At 45.8% G+C, this 20000-nt stretch overlaps 1 protein-coding gene across 1 annotated transcript in view; it reads right to left on the bottom strand.

The window, feature by feature from the left end:
• col11a1b (collagen, type XI, alpha 1b) overlaps positions 1 to 20000 on the bottom strand; it is a 121632-nt gene that overhangs the window by 72810 nt on the left and 28822 nt on the right. The window contains exons 5-13 of the mRNA XM_080777961.1: positions 18744 to 18872; positions 14859 to 14948; positions 14396 to 14497; positions 9704 to 10009; positions 6806 to 6868; positions 5685 to 5726; positions 5330 to 5392; positions 2291 to 2365; positions 284 to 367 (exon numbers count right to left, since the gene is read on the bottom strand). Of these exons, the coding sequence (XP_080634087.1) occupies positions 284 to 367; positions 2291 to 2365; positions 5330 to 5392; positions 5685 to 5726; positions 6806 to 6868; positions 9704 to 10009; positions 14396 to 14497; positions 14859 to 14948; positions 18744 to 18872 (954 nt within the window). The remainder of the gene's footprint in view (positions 1 to 283; positions 368 to 2290; positions 2366 to 5329; positions 5393 to 5684; positions 5727 to 6805; positions 6869 to 9703; positions 10010 to 14395; positions 14498 to 14858; positions 14949 to 18743; positions 18873 to 20000) is intronic.

The following is a 20000-nucleotide window of genomic DNA, read 5'->3' as shown; positions in this document are numbered from 1 at the left end:
AAAAAATAAAATTTCAAACTAAATGGAATTTTATTCAAAAGACTGACTAAAACTAGCAACCTTTGCTGTCAAAATCAACACTAGCATGACGGCTGGCTTTGCTGGCTTTGCGGTTTGCTGAACCCAAACCGCATGGCAGTCGCACTGACGACACTGTGTGCCAAAGTGGGCAGAGAGAAATGAGCGGCAGCTAACGACCGGCGCGGAGCGGCGTGCACCGGTGGTGAAGCCATTCATCATAGACGTATAGTACAGCACATTACGGTGCATTATATATACTTACCCTGGCCTGAGCCAGAATAGCCTGCGCCTGGGCCTCCTGAGCCGTCACCACAGGTCCCTTATGCGCCTCTCCTCCCGCACGGAACTGTCAGCCACGACCAGAGGAAACACAAATAGAAACAAATGGAGTTGTCTGGGTTTGACAGAGCAGGAGACGACTCCTGTTGGCTTACACCTCCCCCAGTGAGTGTGTGTGTGTGTGTGTGTGTGTGTGTGTGTGTGCGTGCGTGCGTGCGTGCGTGCAGTCCCGGGGGCAGTTGTGTGTATGCGTTTATGCGTGTGTACTACACGTTCCCATATGTATGTCTTCCTATATGTGTATGCGCATGCCTGCCCGCGTGGCACAGTGACAGCTTTACAAGTGACACAGTGTTAGAACACACACACACACACACACACACACACACACACACACACACACACACACACACACACACACACACACACACACACACACACACACACACACACACACACAATTATTAGGTGTCGCAAAGCCTTCCATGGCCTCCATCACTTGTTCCACTCCATTGCGCCACGCTGACATTTACAAGGCAGGTGATTTGTGACTCGGGCAAATAAGAGCGGTAGAGATACTTTGGCCTGCTGGTGATGCTGTCACTATGACTTTAACTGGTCTAAAATTAAATGAGCTCGCCTTGCGCTTCTCTTCTAGTGGCAGAGGAACTGAGCTAGGATGTGAGGGAACTGTGTGACGGACCGACAGCTCGGCCGGGTGAGTGAGTGGGTGGGAGGTCGTTGAGTGGGTGGGAGGGTGAGTGGGTGGATGGAAGGTCATGGGTGGGTGGGTGGGCGGGAGGTTGAGTGGGTGGATGGAAGGTCGTTGAGTGAGTGGGTGGGTGGATGGAAGTTTCTTGGTGGGATTGTGAGTGGGTGGATGGAAGGTTGTGGGTGGGTGGGAGGGTGAGTGGGTGGATGTAAGGTCGTTGAGTGGGTGGGTGGGTGGGTGGAAGGTCGTTGAGTGGGTGGGTGGGTGGAAGGTCGTTGAGTGGGTGGGTGGGTGGGTGGAAGGTCGTTGAGTGGGTGGGTGGGTGGAAGGTCGTTGAGTGGGTGGGTGGATGGTTGAGTGGGTGGGTGGATGGTCGTTGAGTGGGTGGGTGGATGGTTGAGTGGGTGGGTGGAAGGTCGTTGAGTGGGAGGGTGGATGGAAGGTCGTTGAGTGGGTGGGTGGATGGTTGAGTGGGTGGGTGGATGGTTGAGTGGGTGGATGGTTGAGTGGGTGGGTGGATGGTCGTTGAGTGGGTGGGTGCATGGATGGTTGAGTGGGTGGGTGGATGGTCGTTGAGTGGGTGGGTGCATGGATGGTTGAGTGGGTGGGTGGAAGGTCGTTGAGTGGGTGGGTGGATGGTTGAGTGGGTGGGTGGAAGGTCGTTGAGTGGGTGGGTGCATGGATGGTTGAGTGGGTGGGTGGAAGGTCGTTGAGTGGGAGGGTGGATGGAAGGTCGTTGAGTGGGTGGGTGGATGGTTGAGTGGGTGGGTGGATGGTTGAGTGGGTGGATGGTTGAGTGGGTGGGTGGATGGTCGTTGAGTGGGTGGGTGCATGGATGGTTGAGTGGGTGGGTGGATGGTCGTTGAGTGGGTGGGTGCATGGATGGTTGAGTGGGTGGGTGGATGGTCGTTGAGTGGGTGGGTGCATGGATGGTTGAGTGGGTGGGTGGAAGGTCGTTGAGTGGGTGGGTGGATGGTTGAGTGGGTGGGTGGATGGTCGTTGAGTGGGTGGGTGCATGGATGGTTGAGTGGGTGGGTGGATGGTCGTTGAGTGGGTGGGTGCATGGATGGTTGAGTGGGTGGGTGGAAGGTCGTTGAGTGGGTGGGTGGATGGTTGAGTGGGTGGGTGGATGGTCGTTGAGTGGGTGGGTGCATGGATGGTTGAGTGGGTGGGTGGATGGTCGTTGAGTGGGTGGGTGCATGGATGGTTGAGTGGGTGGATGGAAGGTCGTTGAGTGGGTGGGTGGATGGTTGTGGTGTGGGCCAGAACTGGACTTACCGGCAGCATCAGAATTGTACCTGGAGGACCAGGTACACCGTCTGAACCGGGAAGGCCGGGACGCCCGGGAGGACCCTGGGAAAGAGAGAGACATAGAGATGATTATTCTTGTTCTGAATGGTAATGCAGTTATGCAGGTGCTACGCTGTGTGGGCATGTGTTGTTGTGGTTCATTCCCCACAAAAAGTAACAGGTGTAACCTGGCCGCACTTTAAGTAGCTAACAAGGGAAAAAAGTGAGTTACAGGTACACGCCCTACTTTCCACAGGTGGCTTCTTGTCGCTAGTCCAAGTAGCAGAGCCTCGGGGCATATTGGTAGAGCACACAGCGTCCCGCTGTTTGACCAGATCGCCGTAATATCCGGCGAGACCGGTCACTGTCATAAACCGCCTTCCAGCGCTAACAAAGCGGAACAACAACAGAGCACGGGTTTCGCATCGTAAGCCAGCCACTTAATTGCAGGACGGCATCGAGCTGGATTCATAAAACGCAGTATTGGTAGTCAGCGAATCAGCAGTAAGTGCCCCTGCATGGCCGTTGGGCTGCAGGAGGGATGTCAGTTAGTGCAAACAGATGGTAAAACGGTGGTTTAGACTGGTCCCACAATATGAGTCAAACCCGACCATCGTAAAGCTGCATCTCTGAAATATCAGAGAAGCCAGGATGTCTTTTAGTAGGCTCGTCACGCACAGTGGTGGAAAGTACTTTACTGTACTGTACAATTTTGGGGTTTTTGTATTTGACTATTTACAAATTCCAATACTTTTACTTCTACTCCACTACATCTTGGTTTCAAATATACTCCACTACTAGTTCATTTGTACATTTGATTATTATTACAAAACAAAACATACACTAACCACTTCAGCCCTATACATTTGAAAATAGCCGATCTACAAGCTCACAACGTGTCGCATCACATTGTGAGCTTGTAGATCTGCTATTTTCAAAAGATTTGTATAATTTGAAATTGAAATATAATTTGAAATTTGAAACCTTGAAATGGGACATTCTGCATAATGAGTACTTTTTACTTTTGGTACTATATGCACATTTTGATGCCAATACTTTTGGAATCACTACAAGTACATTCGGAATTCTGGACGTTTACTTGTAGCAGAGTATTCTATATTGCAGTAGCCTATTGATACTTTTACTTAAGTAAAATAGTTGAGTACTTTTTCCACCACTGCACATTAAACTGTCAGACTGCCGGATAGAGAATTGTTGCCACGTCTCGAGTGTCCCCGCTGCCTGTCTCTCGTCACTGCCGTGTCATACATGGTAAAACACAGCGCCACCCACTGCTCACGGAGATACTGCAGATACAGGATTTTAGGATGGGTTATATAGGCTATCTGCTTTTATCTAAAGTGTCTTGAAACTTGTAGGTTGATGGTGTGTGTGTGCGTGGGTGTGCGTGCGTGCGTGCGTGCGTGCGTGTGAGAACCAGGGGGACCTCGGCTTGACACACTCATCTTTTACACCAGTAAATATTGCAAACCACACCCCTATGGCGGTGTGTTTTCTTGTCTCTTGACAACAAAGCAGACACAGTGAGGCCTTGAGACCTTGATGCTCGTGAGGCGTGCCTGGGGTAGCCGGCAGGCGAATGTGTGTGTGTGTTGGGCGAGTGTGTGGGTAGGAGAGTGTGTGCCCGGCCTGCGCCAAGCAGCCGATGGCCTCGCACGCCGATGTCAATTAAGGTCTGAGTTGGCAAGCCGCGGTGGATGGAATATTTCATCACTTCTTTCCAAATGACACACATTAGCGGCCTAGCTAGGTGCCGACAGAATGAAAACAGAAAAACGGGCGGACAATGTAGCCAATGAAAGCCATGGAGGCGTCGTTATACATGCAGGCTTGACACGCCTTGAGAAGCAAACATCTCACACTTTTTGAAGGTCGCTAGTGCTTGGCTGGCATATGTCATATGCCAGCCAAGTCTATGGATTTTTAACTCTTTTACCGCCAAGATCACCTTTTGATGCCTTCTGGTCCAAACACCAATGCCAAGATCGCCTTTTGACGAGTTATTTAATATAAATTGATTACAGTTCACAACAGTGTTCTCTACGCACTCGTAACACTCCAATTCAGGTGTGATGAAAAATAAAACTGAAGTGAAAGTTCTGCTGGCTTATGCTGTCTATGGGAACATAGACTGTCTATTGGATTCAAGCTCATTTCTCTAAATGATATGATCACTGGTTACAAAATGTATGTTTTTTTGGGGGAAGGAAGTAGGAGGGGAGGGCAGTGTGTAGGAATATTGGCAACGTGGGTTGCCACAGTTGAGACAAAAACAAACTGGGATCCAGCTCCGTGCACATGGGGGACGGGTACTTACTCGGCGCCCTACAATCAATCAACTAAATGAGCATAATCCCACAGCACGCGAGAGAGAGAGAGAGAGACGAGGAGTTCAGAATGCACAAGTATGTGAGATAACAATGTGACTGTGTGTCTCGCTCGCTGTGTTTTGGGTATTGACAGTTTATGGGCATATCTGGTTCCTTGGCGTCGCGTATACGCTGCAGTAGCAAGCTGTGTCCAATTGCAATACTTATTTTGTGGGCGTCGGGGCTCTACTCCGCCGCCTGCCAACGAAGGAGAAGACAGTGGGATAACAACAGAAGCACTGTTCTCTGCTGACTCTCTGCTGACTCTCCTAATATCCAGAGCGAGATGGATGGCTCATTTTAACATCATAAATTTGGGTATTTTCTTGGTACATTTTGCATCAATTATGGTCCACGGGGGGAAAAAAATATTAGAGCCATTATTCTGGAGGTCTGTCATTCTTATTATGAGTAATTTGGGCTATGTTTTGTCTTCTCATCGGGCCACTGCAATTGCGCTTGGCTCATATCAGGCTATGACGGAAGGTATTTAAGACTGGTTGCGTGTAGGGTAATGAATGCACTGTATGAATGGTAGCAGGGCATTCAATAACATTACTGGTGGGTACCGAGTTTGGTGACAACATGGCTTTTTCAGAAACATCTGGAAATGGCTCTTGAAAAGGCTCTCACTTACCCTCTCGCCATGATCTCCGTGGGGACCTTGGGAGCCCTGCAGGCCTGGGTTACCGGGGAGACCCTGAAACCACACGCAGAATCACACAGACTTAACTCAGCAATATCACAAACCACAGCCCAGCCGATCCCCCGCCACACACGCACACACACACACACACACACACACACACACACACACACACACACACACACACACACTTACTTCTCACTGTCTCTCTCAACTCAAGCTTCACAGCTGAGCGGCACTGACGCTCTTTCCATAAAGACCCTCAAACCCCCCCAAACACGCACAGTTTCTAGCTGTTCTACATGTGTGGAAACCAGGCAGAAGGAAGGCAGAACGTGATACTCACTGCTTGGCCAGGCAGTCCTTGGGGTCCTTCTATAAGCATCCCCTGCAAAAAGGGGAAAGGGGGGGGGGGGGGGGGATACAGTAGCATTTAGGGGCAGGCAGTAAATCTACAGGCAACGAGAGAATGGAAAGAAAGAGGGGGGGAAAAAAACAGACTTTTGGGAGCCCAGAGAGCTGTTGAGGGATGTTTGAGTTTGATCCTAAAGAGTTTACTTATAGATACAAGCTGCAGTTAACGGCCCTTCAGTGTGTATGTGGCAGGCGTATATAATACAGCTATAACGTGCGTGTGGTCACATCACACTGACGGGAAGCTAAGGTGGTGAGGGTGGTAGTAGGGTGGTGGTGGTGTTGCGTAGAGAGGTGGAGCGGGAGCGGAGATGCTTTAAGTACAGCTGCTATTTCAGTTGCTTGTCGTTTAGCCGGCAAACTATATATGACGGTGACTCTGAGAACCAAAGTGCTGTGACATTTTCTGTAGGGAACCAGTTGTTTGTCTGCCACGATGTGTGCTCTTTATCTCACTTATCCCAAGAAAAGAAAAAGGGGAACGTGACCAGGATTAAGCTACAATGGGCATGGCTTAGAATTCCCACCCATGTGTGGGCGGCTGTGGTCTTGTGTCTGCAGGCCTTTTTATTGTTCTGGTTGAAATGGAGAAATACAGGAAGCTAGGGCCCCAAATCTAGTATGGTTGACCCTCTGTTGTGTGAACGACACACATCCGACTTACAATGTACCAATAAAATAAGGGCTCTAACTGGACCCTAATATGCAAATAATTTGATATGGGCTCTTTATGGGCTTGTATATAAATCACTGCATGCGACTGTTATAGATCCTTTTCTTTGGACTAGGCAAAGCGTTCTGTAAAAGAAATGTCAGTGTCTTGACAGACAAAGAAAAACAGGTGGACTGACAGCTTGATACTGACATATTGATAGACAGACAGACATGTAGGTCGGGAAGGTAGGTAGGTAGACATGGCATATACAGCCTGACAGACTAGACAACTAGACTTGATCAATATATTAAAAAAAAGAACAGGAACATGAACAATACATTTATAACCACATCATTGTGTGTTATATGTCAACGTTGTACCATAATGTGGCCACTTACAGGCTCAATGATGGCGGGTTCACCTTTCTCCCCTTTCTCCCCCTGGTAGCTGCCTCCACCCACCTATGGAGAACACAGAGAGCAGGTATTAGTGATGACTCAGCCTTTCTCCTTTGTAGGTGGGGGGCGAGGCACCCACGGTTATACTGTAGGAACCACTGACCGCATGAGGTAACACCAGGAGACAAGCAATGGCCGCTCTGCCCAGATGGGTGTCTCCTTTCTTTTACAGAGGTCACTTATTATAAAACAGATAACCGCTGCAGAATCCTTACTAGCACCATGACCATGCATGCTTGAACAGAGTATAGAACTTTTTACCGTTCATTAAAAAAACATAAAACATAAGAAAAACACATTCTTACCATTTTGTAAGAAGCTATAATTTAGACTTTGGACTGACTCCTATTTATTAAGTTTACAGCAAGCCAGCAATTTAACAAAAAGGAAAAAAAAAAACAGAAAAATAAGGGGGAAAAAGAAGCGACCCCAACTGTGCGTAAATGTGAGAGGTCGTTACCTGACACTATCCATACAGTGACTTCACACAAGAGGAATTCACTAACCACCTACAGTGGTCTAAAACACCCTCCCCCGACATTATACTGAGGATAGCCAATGAGAAGAAACCTCTCTTCAATTGTCCATTATCCACTTAAAGCTGCAGTCCGTAACTTCCATGTCATAACCACTTCACCACTTTTCAACCTATCTTCCTGTAATTGGTACTCAATAGCAAAAGAGAAATCTACTCAGTCTGTGTCTCGAAAGAGGGCTGTGGGCAATTCAGAAACCCGTCCACCAGTGACATCATCGTTAGGCACATAAAAAAAATACATATTGTATTATTTTGAGAACGATGGCTTCTATTTTTGCATTCCCCATTGATGATGTCACTGGTGGACGGGTTTCTGAACTGCCTACAGCCCTCCTATGAGACAGACTAAATAGTCATAGACTAATTAGTGAGGTCCAATTATATGAAGATAGGCTGAAAAGTGGTGAAGTGGTCCTTTAAGGCTGCTATCCCTTTAGCGCCATTGGCCAAGAAAACTGAGAGCATAATGTATTGGGTTTCATGCAGTACCACTTGTCAACCAGTAGTGGTCCTACCCACCCACAGGATATACGTGTCTCAATAGAAGAGCAGGGGGACCAACCAGCTGCAACCACCACAGCTGTGTTGACATACTCTACCATACAGATTAATTTTAGAAGAATCTTTTAAGACTATACTTAGTCGTCCAATGACTGGTGAAAATAGGGCGATCTACAAATTCACAGCACGTCACGCTTGTGAGCTTGGGTTAGGGCTTCGGCTTAATAGAAAGTGTTTGTCTGTGTTGTCCTATCTTTAAAAAAAAAAAAAACAATTCGGACAATTTCGACCTATAATGACATACCCAGATAGAACAGATCTGAAGTGGTTCTGTATAAGTGCAGTGCAGGACCAACTCAGACAGACGGGGGACAGACCACATCCAGACGGGGGGATCAGGCTGCTTCCTGCCTCTATGAGACTGGAGGAGCCTGAGGGGGGCCGGGGCCGAGGAGGGGGGGGGTGTTGGGGGGTGGGGGCTGCGGTTAGCCAGGCCATGCGGCGGGCTGGGATGACTCGTCGATCCGTGGTTTGAAGATGTTTGAATCTTTTATTTAATTTGTATTTTTTTCCATGGAATTACCATGAGATTATTTTTTTGTTGCTATGTCATCATTTGGGCTCGGATAATGTGGATTGGATGGATGGATGGATGGATGGATGGATGAGAGGGGGGTCGATGGGGTTGAGAGGTCGGGGAGGGGGTGTCAATTGTGACAGCTGTGTCAACATCTGTTTATTTGTATGAAGATCAGATAGAGATAAAAGTGTTTGTGAGTGACTGTCACTGTGTGCGTGCGCGTGTGCGTGCGTGTGTGTGTGTGTGTGTGTGTGTGTGTGTGTGTGTGTCTATGTTGATTTGTGTCCGTGCCTCTGTGGGTGAGTCAACATCTGTTTATTTATATGGAGATGAGATAGAGATAAAAGTGTTTGTGACTGACTGTGTGTGAGGGAGAGTGTGTGTGTGAGTGAGAGTGAGTGTGCACGTGTGTGTGTGTGTGTGTGTGTGTGTATGTGTGTGTGTGTGTGTGTGTGTGTGTGTGTGTGTGTGTGTGTGTGTGTGTGTGTGTGTGTGTGTGTGTGTGTGTGTGAGAGTGAGTTTGCTTGCATTTATGCTTAGGTGTGTGTGTGTGTGTGTGTGTGTGTGTGTGTGTGTGTGTGTGTGTGTGTGTGTGTGTGTGCTTAGGCGCGTGTGTGTAGGTGCGTGTGTGTTTAGATGCGTGTGTGCTTAGGTGCGTGTGTGTGCTTGCACGGAATGCCCTCAGCTATACATCCAGTCACCATTAAGCATCAACAAACTAAAAGGTCAGTACAAACATCCAGGGCAGCTCTCCACTATCTCCACTACAGCAGAGTCACATGGACACTCAGGATTTCACATTCCTGCAGTGACCCCCCCCCTTACATCAGTGCTTCTCAAAGTGGGGTCCGGGTTCCCCTCAGGGGTCCCTCAGTAGGTTTCCGTTTAACCACTTTAAGCCTATATCCTGTAATATTGGCTAATATTTGAAAATAGTCGATCTACAGGTTCACAAGACGTCAAATCGTGACCAGCTGTGAGCTTGTGAGCTGCGAAAAAAGACAACACATTTTAACAACACGAATCTTGTAAGGGCCCTTTTTTCTTTTCCCTCTCTGACAATAAAGTTGACTCTGACAATAAAGCGGATCCAGATTCCTGGCACAAAATATTTCAGATGGGGCAGGGGGGTCCACAGGCTAATAAAATACATATACATTTGGGAGTCCTTATCATGACAACAGTTGCAGAGCCACTGCCCTACAACACCGCCACTTACGTTGCTTTCCCTGAAGTCGACCTCAGCTGGCAACTCGTCCTCGTACACCGAGGCGGTGGGCTTAGCGTCGGCGGCTCCGGTTCCATAGTCGCCGTAATCGCCGTACTCGTACTGCTTCTTGTCCAGCGCTGTTGTGTCGTATTCCTTCACGTCGTATTCCTTAAATTCGTACGCGTCGGTCCCGGGGTCCACGTTGGTTTTGCCCGTGTCGACGGGGGCAGCCGTCTCCGGGGCAGAGGTAGTTTCAGCCCCCACCTGCTCCACTCCGGTGATGTAATCCTCCACAATTTCTTCCTCTTCGTAGTTCTGGGATTGGATCCAAGTGGTGCGATGAGGCGGCGATGCGGCAGGGGAGGGGAGGGGAGGGGAGGATGGGAACATGGAGGTCAGGGTTAGTGAGATCAAAACATGTGAATAGCTTCACACTTTCACATGGTTTTGTTGTCATGATTCACAGTTAAAGCATCGGTGAAGATGTTTAACTATGCCAAACGATTAGATTTAAAGCCTGTTCTTTTACTTCGTCGTACGACGGTGTCAGCGCCGAAAATAGCTCTACAATATCACAACGTGTTGGCGATGCGATATGCTGTGAGCATGTAGAGCTGCTATTTTTTGGCACTGGACACGGTCATATGACAAAGTAAAAATTAGTTATTAGACTTGAAATTTCCCATAGGAATTTTTCTTCCATTTTCAACTAATCTGTGTGTATCTGGTTGGGAGTAACACAAAATGTATGTCAGTTCTCAACAAAAAGAAAAGGCAAAGAATGGGTTTTGTAGAAAAGTAACTGCGACTGTGTTATCCCAAACAGATGGATGTGGACATTATTAAAGCAAGGAGATGCAATATATCAGTGAATCATAGCCAACATTCATACTTTAAATCATAACGTAGTTAATCATTCATTGTAGAGTATAACAACGTTCCTACTGAGAATAAGATTCTAAATCATTGCAGAGCATACCACATTCATTCTGAAAGTACACTTTAGAAAAGAGACACTTAAATAGTAACAGATCACACACATGTTTAACAATAAACATGATATCAGGTTACTGTGTCATCATTAGTCATTAGTCATCAAAGGAAATTAAATCTTGATTCGTGACAACTGGCTGCGTTCTTCCATGTTCCAAACAGGCCAACGGGGTCATGATAATGATTGTTTATGGCTTCAAATCAAACCGGCGATATTTCAGTCCCAAGCTCGCTTCTTTGGATTTTAAGTCACTGCTTATAAAGTTATAATCAGTGTGCATCACATGTATACCACGATGTCTATTTTCTACGACTCTGTAACCATTGATTCACAATCTACAGCTACATCCATGTGGGACTGTTAAAACTTCCACACCACAGGGAACCTTTTTGAATAGCATAATTATCAACAGCAGTTGAAGCGAGTCCAAGAATGTTGAGACTTTTCCTTGTCCTGCATAGTGGCTGGTATACATCACTAACATCACCGGGGTTATGTGTTCTAACCCCACCCAGCAACCTTTTTTAAGGAAACATTAAGGGGGCATTTTTCTCTATAAAAAGTAGGGGGTCTTCTTTGGAAATGTGTTCTGTACCACCTTACAAATTCCCCTCGCTGTGTGCTACACATTATTGTGTCATGTTTTAGTTATTTAGTCATTTATTATTTATTTTGTGACTTGGCTTAGTTTTTTTTCTCTCTCTCCTACTTTGTCTTGCTGCCGCAATGTCAAGAAGCTGTAACTCAATAATTCTGTAAGAAAGTTGAGGCATTAAGCCCTTAAACCCTCGATAGTGAGTTGGCTCTGTGCTTGGTCTGCTTTTGTTCCCTAGCTAAAAATAGCCAATCTACAAGCTCACGAGTCACTGCGCAATGTGTTGTGTGAGCTTGTAGATCTGATCTTTATCCCGCCCCCTCCACCCAGATACTAGGGTTCAAGTGGATTAAGATATGACATTTTGAAGGAATACTGTACTTTACACCAGATGGCACATGAGGCAAACTATAATGATTGACTAATGACTTGCTCCAAGTCTAAGCAACTATTACGTTTGGCTCAGAAGCTGTCAGATTGGAACCATACATAATTTTTGTCACTTTATGGGCATTAAAAGGGGGCATTAAAAATAGATCTGCGCAAAAAACATGGTTTTGATCCCCCAGCGGCCACCCAGACCAAACATTTATGAACTCACGGATTAAAGCAGCCACCAAACGGCACATAATGTACTGTTCCATGTTAGGTTACATTATTTTGAGGTACGTTTACTTTACTTGAGAATATACTTTTTCCAATGCTTTATATTTCTACTGCACTACATCTCAGAGGCAAATATTGTACTTTTCACTCCACTACAATTATTTAAAAACTTTAGTTACTAGTTACTTTGCAGATTTAGATTATTATTACAAAACATACACGAACAAATTGTTGTGCTATTTTATAATTCTTGTATTCGAAAATAGACGATCTACAAGCTCAGTTGTAGCTCAGATTGACCCATTTCGGGAGAACTTGTACTTCTGGTATAGTATTATTTTGATGCCAATCCTTTTGTATTTAACTCAAGTAAAAGGAAGAAATACAGGCCTTTTATTTAGTTAGTTGCGTATTTCTACATCATGGTATTGCTACTTCTTTTTAAAGAAATAAATCAAGGTACTTCTCCCCCCCAGCCACTGATCTCAGGACATGATAGCTGTTGTTCTTACGCAGGCAAAGCGACAGGACACATTCTACTGGTTAGCTCTCTGGCTTGTCTCTCCCGCTGAACGCATGTGTCTCGGTTACAGCGTGTTATCCACCTCAAGGTACATCATAAGAGGCAGACGTTCGGCTGGCAACGTGCATGCAGCCATATTGTTTTGGTTTAACCCTCAAATGTTCCTCATTATTTCCTGGTTTATGTGATGGTTTAGCACAAATTAAGACAGGATCTGCCAAATTTAGGATACGAGGGAGAAGCAGAGGGGTATGGGGGGTGGGGGGTTCGCCCGTCTGCTGATCTTCCATTGGTCATGGCTCATTAAAGGACACAGTTTTCCTGGTTTGGTTGTGTTCCAGGTTGTATTGATGGGGACGGGTTTTCTGATGAAAATCAAGATGTCAAGTAAACAGGTTGGCCTCAGAGAGAGAGGCCTTGTTGAGGGGTTTCCACCTTCAGGAGGAGATGGTCATGGGCTAAAAAACATTTTTTTTGTGGTCATTGAGGATTTCTATTTGCAAATGTCAAATAAATGATAAAAATCGTTTTTGTTTTTTGTGGGGCATTTTTTGAGGATGTATAGCCCAGTGGGGTCAGTAGAAGAATATTGTCTCTGCCGCATAAATATTCTATATAAATATAAAATAAATATTGCTGCTTCGGTGCTTACCCTAGTCTGCACGAAGTCTCATCATTCCAATACCACCTCATTCAAGAACCCAGATGATTTTCAAGCTAGCGTCCAATGCTATTGTTCTAGACATACGGTAGGTAGGTCAACCTTTTTTTGTCATAATACCCATCGATTGCACATAGGCTGTGTATGGCTGTGAAGGCACTACACTGCACTGTATATGGCAATGGTAGTTGTCAGGGAGCCTCAGGGTTCCTTGCGACATGGGGTTCCCTTCCATTCCATCCTTGTCCATTTGTACATTCTCAGAGTTACGAGGGTCCTTGAAATTAAAACGTTTGAGAATCACTGGTATCAAGTGTATTGAGAGAGGAGGTCAAATACTGTTGATATGACATCATCTGATGCTTGGCCATTCTGTGTGCACGTGATCATATTAATCCTTAATATGCCCCGTTCTCTGCTGATGAGATGCAGGCGAGACTGAAGAAGACTGACTTCATCATTTCATATTTACAACCTCGGTCTGGCATTACTTCAGTCAGTGAATGAGTTGGTATGACAGTAAGGTTGTACACCTGCCATGGTGTTTAATTAGATTAGACTGTGAAGGCACCCTAAGTCAAGGCTAATTCCTTGTGAGTAAATTGGTCGGAGTGGCTTATTGTCAGTTAAAAGGCAACTGAGCAATGAGGGAGATTATCGCCTTTACAATGCACTAGACCAGACCACCTGCAGTAGGCTACTATCAGTTCCAAGTCTTAGTTACCCAAGCCATGCTGTTCAAATGCTGAGCTGCCAGTGCCTGGGATCGACTCCAGAACTTCCAAAAGCAAACTCCCTGCTGAATGAGCTACCCGGGCATTGTTCCACAATGACTTGAATGTGTTTCTGATACCAGATAGCTCCCTCAGAAGTGATGCAGATTTTTCATTTGTCCCAAAACTATATTCCTGGCTAAAATGCAATGTAGGAAATGTTAGATGAACAAAGAACTCAATGTTAAATATTATTGCAACTTATTTGTTGGGGAAAGTCTGCACATGATTTGATTTGACTTCTCTGGAACGAGAATGGACCTTGTATTTGTGGGATCAACAAGTAATATTATTATCCCATTTTGGGGCGGGAACCCCTTTTGGTGTTAGCATTATGTTATGCTTTAGCTATTGAAAAATAGCAGATCTACAAGCTCATAGCGCACCACCGAGTGGCGCACTACGAGCTTGTAGGTCTGTTATTTTTTTTTTAATCGAAGAACGACTGACATAGAAACGTAGCTTTTTCAGAAAATTGTCAGCATAGGATATAGAAGACATTTTTAGAATCTGATCTCAGGTCAGAATGGGTTATTATGGGACATTTACCGTGCCGGGTCCCGTGGTGTCGGTGGGGGTCTCAGGGGGGCTGCCGTCCACTCCGGTCCCATAGTCGTACTCACCGGTGTAATACTCTCCTCCCACGTTGGTCTGAAATCACAAAGACAACAACGCATCACAATGCTGAGTTTTGTCTATACAGCACTTCTCTTCTTCTCCAACCTGGCATTGGTTAACCCTGGTTACCATACCGCACAGAAGTCATGAATTAAATGACTGACAAGGGGCAAGGAAACGATGAAATGAACCATCATGACATCCGCCACACAAAAAGCGTGTGTGCGTGCGTGTGTCATGCCAGTGTGTGCCATTCACAACGTGGTCCTATGGATCCGTTTATTAGTACAGGGCACTGTCAGATCCGGAGTGTTGATTTAACGTTGAGAGTTAGTATCACACCCTCAGAGTTAAAGTGAAACCCAGCATCGTTAACAGTGAGTGTATACGTTACCTCAGTCTTGGTTGCTTCGGTAGGGGGGATTTCAGTGGCCACGCCTCCTTCACTGTAGTCATAGAACTCTCCGTAGTCATAGTTAGTGTACTACAGGAAGACAAAGGAAGGAACACACGGTGCAAAGCATGTAAATATCACAGTACAATGTCTTCTAAAAAGACATTTAGTACATGATCATTTACATGGCCATGTTAAAGCTGAAATCCGTTATGTCCTATCTGTGATTGGAACTCAAGTTTTTCAACAAGAGACCAAACCTCTACCAGTCTACCACTAGGTGTCTACGCCAGGGTATAAATGTCTAGTGTATGTATATTATAGGCCCTGGCGTCAATGGAAGAGTGGGGAGACCACCTCCAACCACTGCAGATGTACTAATTAAGTTATATATTAACATACTTCATACCATACAGATTGGTTAGTAAAAATAATGTTATTTTGTTTGTTTGTTTGTTTATTGCTTATGTTTCCCGGATTGCAGCTTTAATTACTGGCCTAAATCCCAAGCATAAATCCCAAGGCCCAGTGTCCTGGATATTCTTTTGTAGAAATCAACATTTCTACACAAACTACACAGTAAAAAAAAGTAAATGGACCCATAAGGGTCCATTTGGTTCCATGTGTGCACTCTTTGAGTTACAAATCGCTAAATGTACACAGGATTTACTGTACTGTACGTTGTATCCATAAAACCACCACCACCTCTCTGTCAGAACCCCGCTTTTATTTCACATGACCTGTAAAAGGGGGCTCATGCCTGGAACTAAGCAAACAGTCATAAATATTCCTGTTTGCTTCAGACAGGAAGTTAGAAGGTTAATATGGTGCCAATGAAAACTCATCTCCTCTCTCAGTGTCCAACAGTATGCCAACGATGCCCCCGGGCACTCCCTAATGGACCCCTTTAAAATGGAAGCCTCCCCGCTGCAGGTTCTCGTGTAAACAGTTATGGGCTGCATGCAGCGACAGGGCATTAAAAATCATTAAGAGGGAGAAAGGAGGGGCCCCAAAGTCCCTGTTCACTGGCGTCCTTTAAAATCCTCCGAAAAATCATCCCTGTCAAGTGAAAAAAAAAAACCACCCCTAAGGTCTACGGTCACACCTAACTTTGGCCCCTTTTCCACCGGGGTTGAGCCGGTTCCGTTATTTTTCCCCCACCTCATTTTGTACCAAATGAATTGGTTCAGATCTCTAAAAGTTGGTTTGGAACTGGAACCAAATAAAATACTTCTTTTTACTCTGAAGTTGGAACCAAAGTGGGTGTGTCACTATTCAGGTTGGAAGATGCAGATGTGATATCATAAAATAATTAAGAACGGAACCAGTTCTAGAACCAAAGTTATTTTGATGGAAAAGGGGCCTATGTGTCTTTTTGCAATGGTTTTCACACGGAAAGCCACGCAATGGCAACAAAGTAGGTGTGACTGTATACCCTATAGCCTAACGCACAAAACCCACAGGACGCACAAGCATAAGCATGGATGCTGAATGTTAAGAATTGTGAAAACTATAGGGCCCCCTGGTCTAATTTGTCCGTCTATTTATTTATTTTTTGGAGGGGGGCCTGCACAAGATTCCATTGGATGATCAAAACACGTATTTTACAAGTGTTGGTGTAATTTAATCACATTTATGGCATAATTACAAGACAACTTGGCTATTACATGGCATATTAACTATGTCATGATCACATACGGCATAAATCATCGCGTTTGATTTCTCATCTTCTGATTAGATCCTTTCATCTTGATTAACCGCAAATCTGTGGACAATCAATGGGATAATCAATGTCCCATTACAGGCTGCCGTCCATATTACACTTCCTTAGCTTTCCATGTCAAGAGCTGATCAACCCCATTGCTAATCTAATCCGTTGTTTGTTGAGGCTCCCTTTAACATTGTCTTCCACGTGGAGTGGGACCAGTCAAAATAGCAGATAGGAAGATTAAGTTAACAGACCGGCCCTCTGATATTTCTCCTCTTAATAGAGCAGGGATAAATATTGGCCCCCAGATAGCTGCTCCAGCCGTAAAAATAATAAAGGGCCTACAGCCTGCCGGCCTGCTCGCCTGGCCTCTGTCCACTGGCCCTGAGAGAGAGGTCGATGGCGTGGCCAGACCAACACAGGCTGACAGACCAGATCTCTCTCGAGAGAGAGAGAGAGAGAGAGAGAGAGAGAGAGAGAGAGAGAGAGAGAGAGAGAGAGAGAGAGAATGAGAATAACTAACAGACAAAGAAAGATGTAGAAAGTGATGAGAGGAGCTGAGAGAGAGAGAGAGAGAGAGAGAGAGAGAGAGAGAAAGAGAGTGAGATTTATAGGGCTGAAGTGCTTGGCCAAGCTGAAGGCCGTCACCACAAGTCTTGGTTTTGAAGGCATAAATATTGAAGTGCACTCATAAAAACAAACCCCCCCACCCCCCTGTGCCTCAGTCCCTTTTCTTCTTTCAACAACACCACTCCAGACATGTGGCTGTCGACTGTAAAGGATCAGGGGTCAGAGGTCAAGGGGGGCACCTTTAGGGGCTGGGGGTGGGTCAGCGTCACACACACTCCCTGACCGTGGTGGCTCTAGGCTGCCTACGAGCTTCTTGGGGGTGTTTCGTTGGCGGTGTTGCCGTCATAAATATGTGCGGGACGCTTACAGTGTCCTGGAACGCAGCATGAAGAACATTCCTTCAATAACTACTTACAGAATGGTCAGTGTGAGAATAAGTTCGATTTACAATGTTCCGTGCAAGGTGAAGTCCAAGAGCTCCCTGTTGTATGTTTAGAATTGTCAAGCTTCTTGTCTTGGCGCATGGGAAAAGCATGGCGATGAAGCAACATTTTCCTGGGACATGAGTCCGATGTTTTTTTTTTAAAGAATCACTCTTTTGACTCTTTAGTTTCTCTCTCCTTTCTTTCACAAAGTCAAGGATCTAAAGTCTACTTTTCCAGGTACTGGGATTGGAGCTGGGGGGAAGGAAAAGCTTAAATTTCCCTGGGAGTCTGGACAGAGCCTGCAGAACTCGTTAGAGATATAAATCACGGGGCCACTCCAAAGCGGGCTCAGACTTCGTGGCAGAGAGAAAGGAAAAGTTTCCAGTGTGAGCTCATCAGTTATTTAGTGAAATACTGACGGAAAATGTCAGAGCCGCAGAAGGAATCGAACTAGCAAAATAACAAAAAGGAAAAGGACAGGCCCGCCCCCAACACAAAGCATTGTATTTTAATTAGAAGAATTGGCTGACAGATTTGAGGCGGGGAGCGATGCACTGAAGCAAATGGTAGTAAAACTCGAATTAAGCAGATGATCTCAAACCTGAAGGTTTAGTGTTGATTAAGGGCGTCACTATCAATAGAGCAGTGCATAAAACAATACAAAGCTCAATCATTCTTATGCTACTCAACCTAAGGCCCAGAGAAAAAGTTTGTAGCCAATGTTTTAGAGATTCTTTAGCTTAGGCAGTTTGTAAAAACAAGCCTACTGCTACTCCAATTACCTGGCAAAGACTGCTGCATGTTTAGGTTGTGGACATGGACCCTTCTAAGAGACTAACAAACTTTTAGTGCAAGCTTAGACCCTTATTCATGTTACTGTGTACAGTGTCCATGACACATACCGAAGGGTCAAACTCTTCTTCTGCTCCTGACCGTTCCAGCTCCGTCTCCACTTAAACCCAAAGTTTCCCCTTTTCCTGTTCTCTTCCTCCTTCTGTCTCTCACCTCCTCCCACCCTCTCTCCCTCCTACCTACCCTCCTTCACTCCCACATTCCCTCCCACCCTCCCAACATCCATCCCACTATCTCTCTATCCCGCCCTCCCCCATTCTTTCAACCTTCACTCCTGTTCATCAACACCACCCCAGTCATTCCACCCCCCACCCCCCTCCAGTCTCTGACCTCGTCTTCGGGTTCCTGGGCCTGGGGGGTGTCATGGTGGTTGGGGGTTTCACAGTCGGGGCTGTAGTGTTCACAGTAGTCGAATGCCGCTCGGGGGTCGGCCACGATGAGCAGCTGTTGGATGTCGCCCTGGGAAGAGAAGGAGAAGAAGATTTGTCAGTCACCCTCTTACTCAACAGGACTGGATTAAAATAGGCTAGAGACCACACAGGGTGTTTCTGTTTAGCTTGAGGAATTTATTTCATTTCAGTTCAGAGCAAATAGTCGTGCAACTGATTTGCAGCAAATACAAATCTGGGAACAGACAATAAAAGTAGTCTACAACAAAATAATATTAATTTACTCACAGCAGTCAAAAAATAATAAAGGGAATAACAGGCTGATTTAAAGTACCCATTCAAGAGCAAAAACCTAAACATGCTTTTTGGTCTGGCCCGAGCTCAAGCGCTGCCATGGGTTCTGTTCTGTTTGGTTTGGTGTGGCTTATGCGCTTCTGATTGGGCACTGAGTCCTCCTGATGCGCGCATTACAGGAAGTGCACGTCTCCTTTCGCACTTTCTCTGATCGCTCTCTATTAGCGAAAACGGAACGTGACGGACGGTAAAACAATAACAGGTCTACATAATTCAAACTGCACCATACCAGCAGTGGTAGCCTTTGAATATCAAGTAGTTTCCCAGACCTGAGGAATGAATCAGAGCTTTGTCATTAAACCATCCTCGCGGTTTTCCTTTCTGTCTCAGACCATTCGCTCTCTGACACAAGAAGCAGCAGACTGGCCTTCCAGCTAAGAAAATATAAGTGGGTGAAGGGGAAGGGGGTGTTTGGCCTTTAGGTGACGCACATGTACGCACACGCGCACGCGCGTGCGCGTGCACACAAACAAAACAGGCATGTGTGTGAATACATGTGCATGTTACGAATGAGGAGAGGGGGTGCTGTACTATTGTACAGTCACCCGCACACCCAGCCATTAGGGACGTCGAGTGTCGCGCTTTACTGCTGCAGGAATGGGAAGATAAATAACCAAAGGGTTCTCTATACTCATGTGAAATACGGAGCGGCCGTCTGTTTTTCATGAACTTTTGGAAAAGGAAATCAGATCTCCTCGTCTCCCAGCCAAGCACCCTTTTTTATGTTATATTATTTTATTTTTCTCCCAAGGAATTTCTTTAAAGAGCAGAAAACGACTTCTCGTTGCCACCGATGTGAAGAATGTTAACTAGAGCCATGTACCACCCCGGGCCACCTTGGCTG

The sequence above is a fragment of the Protomyctophum bolini genome (genome assembly GCF_963924005.1).
Source record: "Protomyctophum bolini genome assembly, chromosome: 12".
NCBI lineage: Eukaryota > Metazoa > Chordata > Actinopteri > Myctophiformes > Myctophidae > Protomyctophum > Protomyctophum bolini.
Note: the sequence above shows the minus strand (reverse complement) of the source record. Positions and strands in the feature narration are given on the sequence as shown.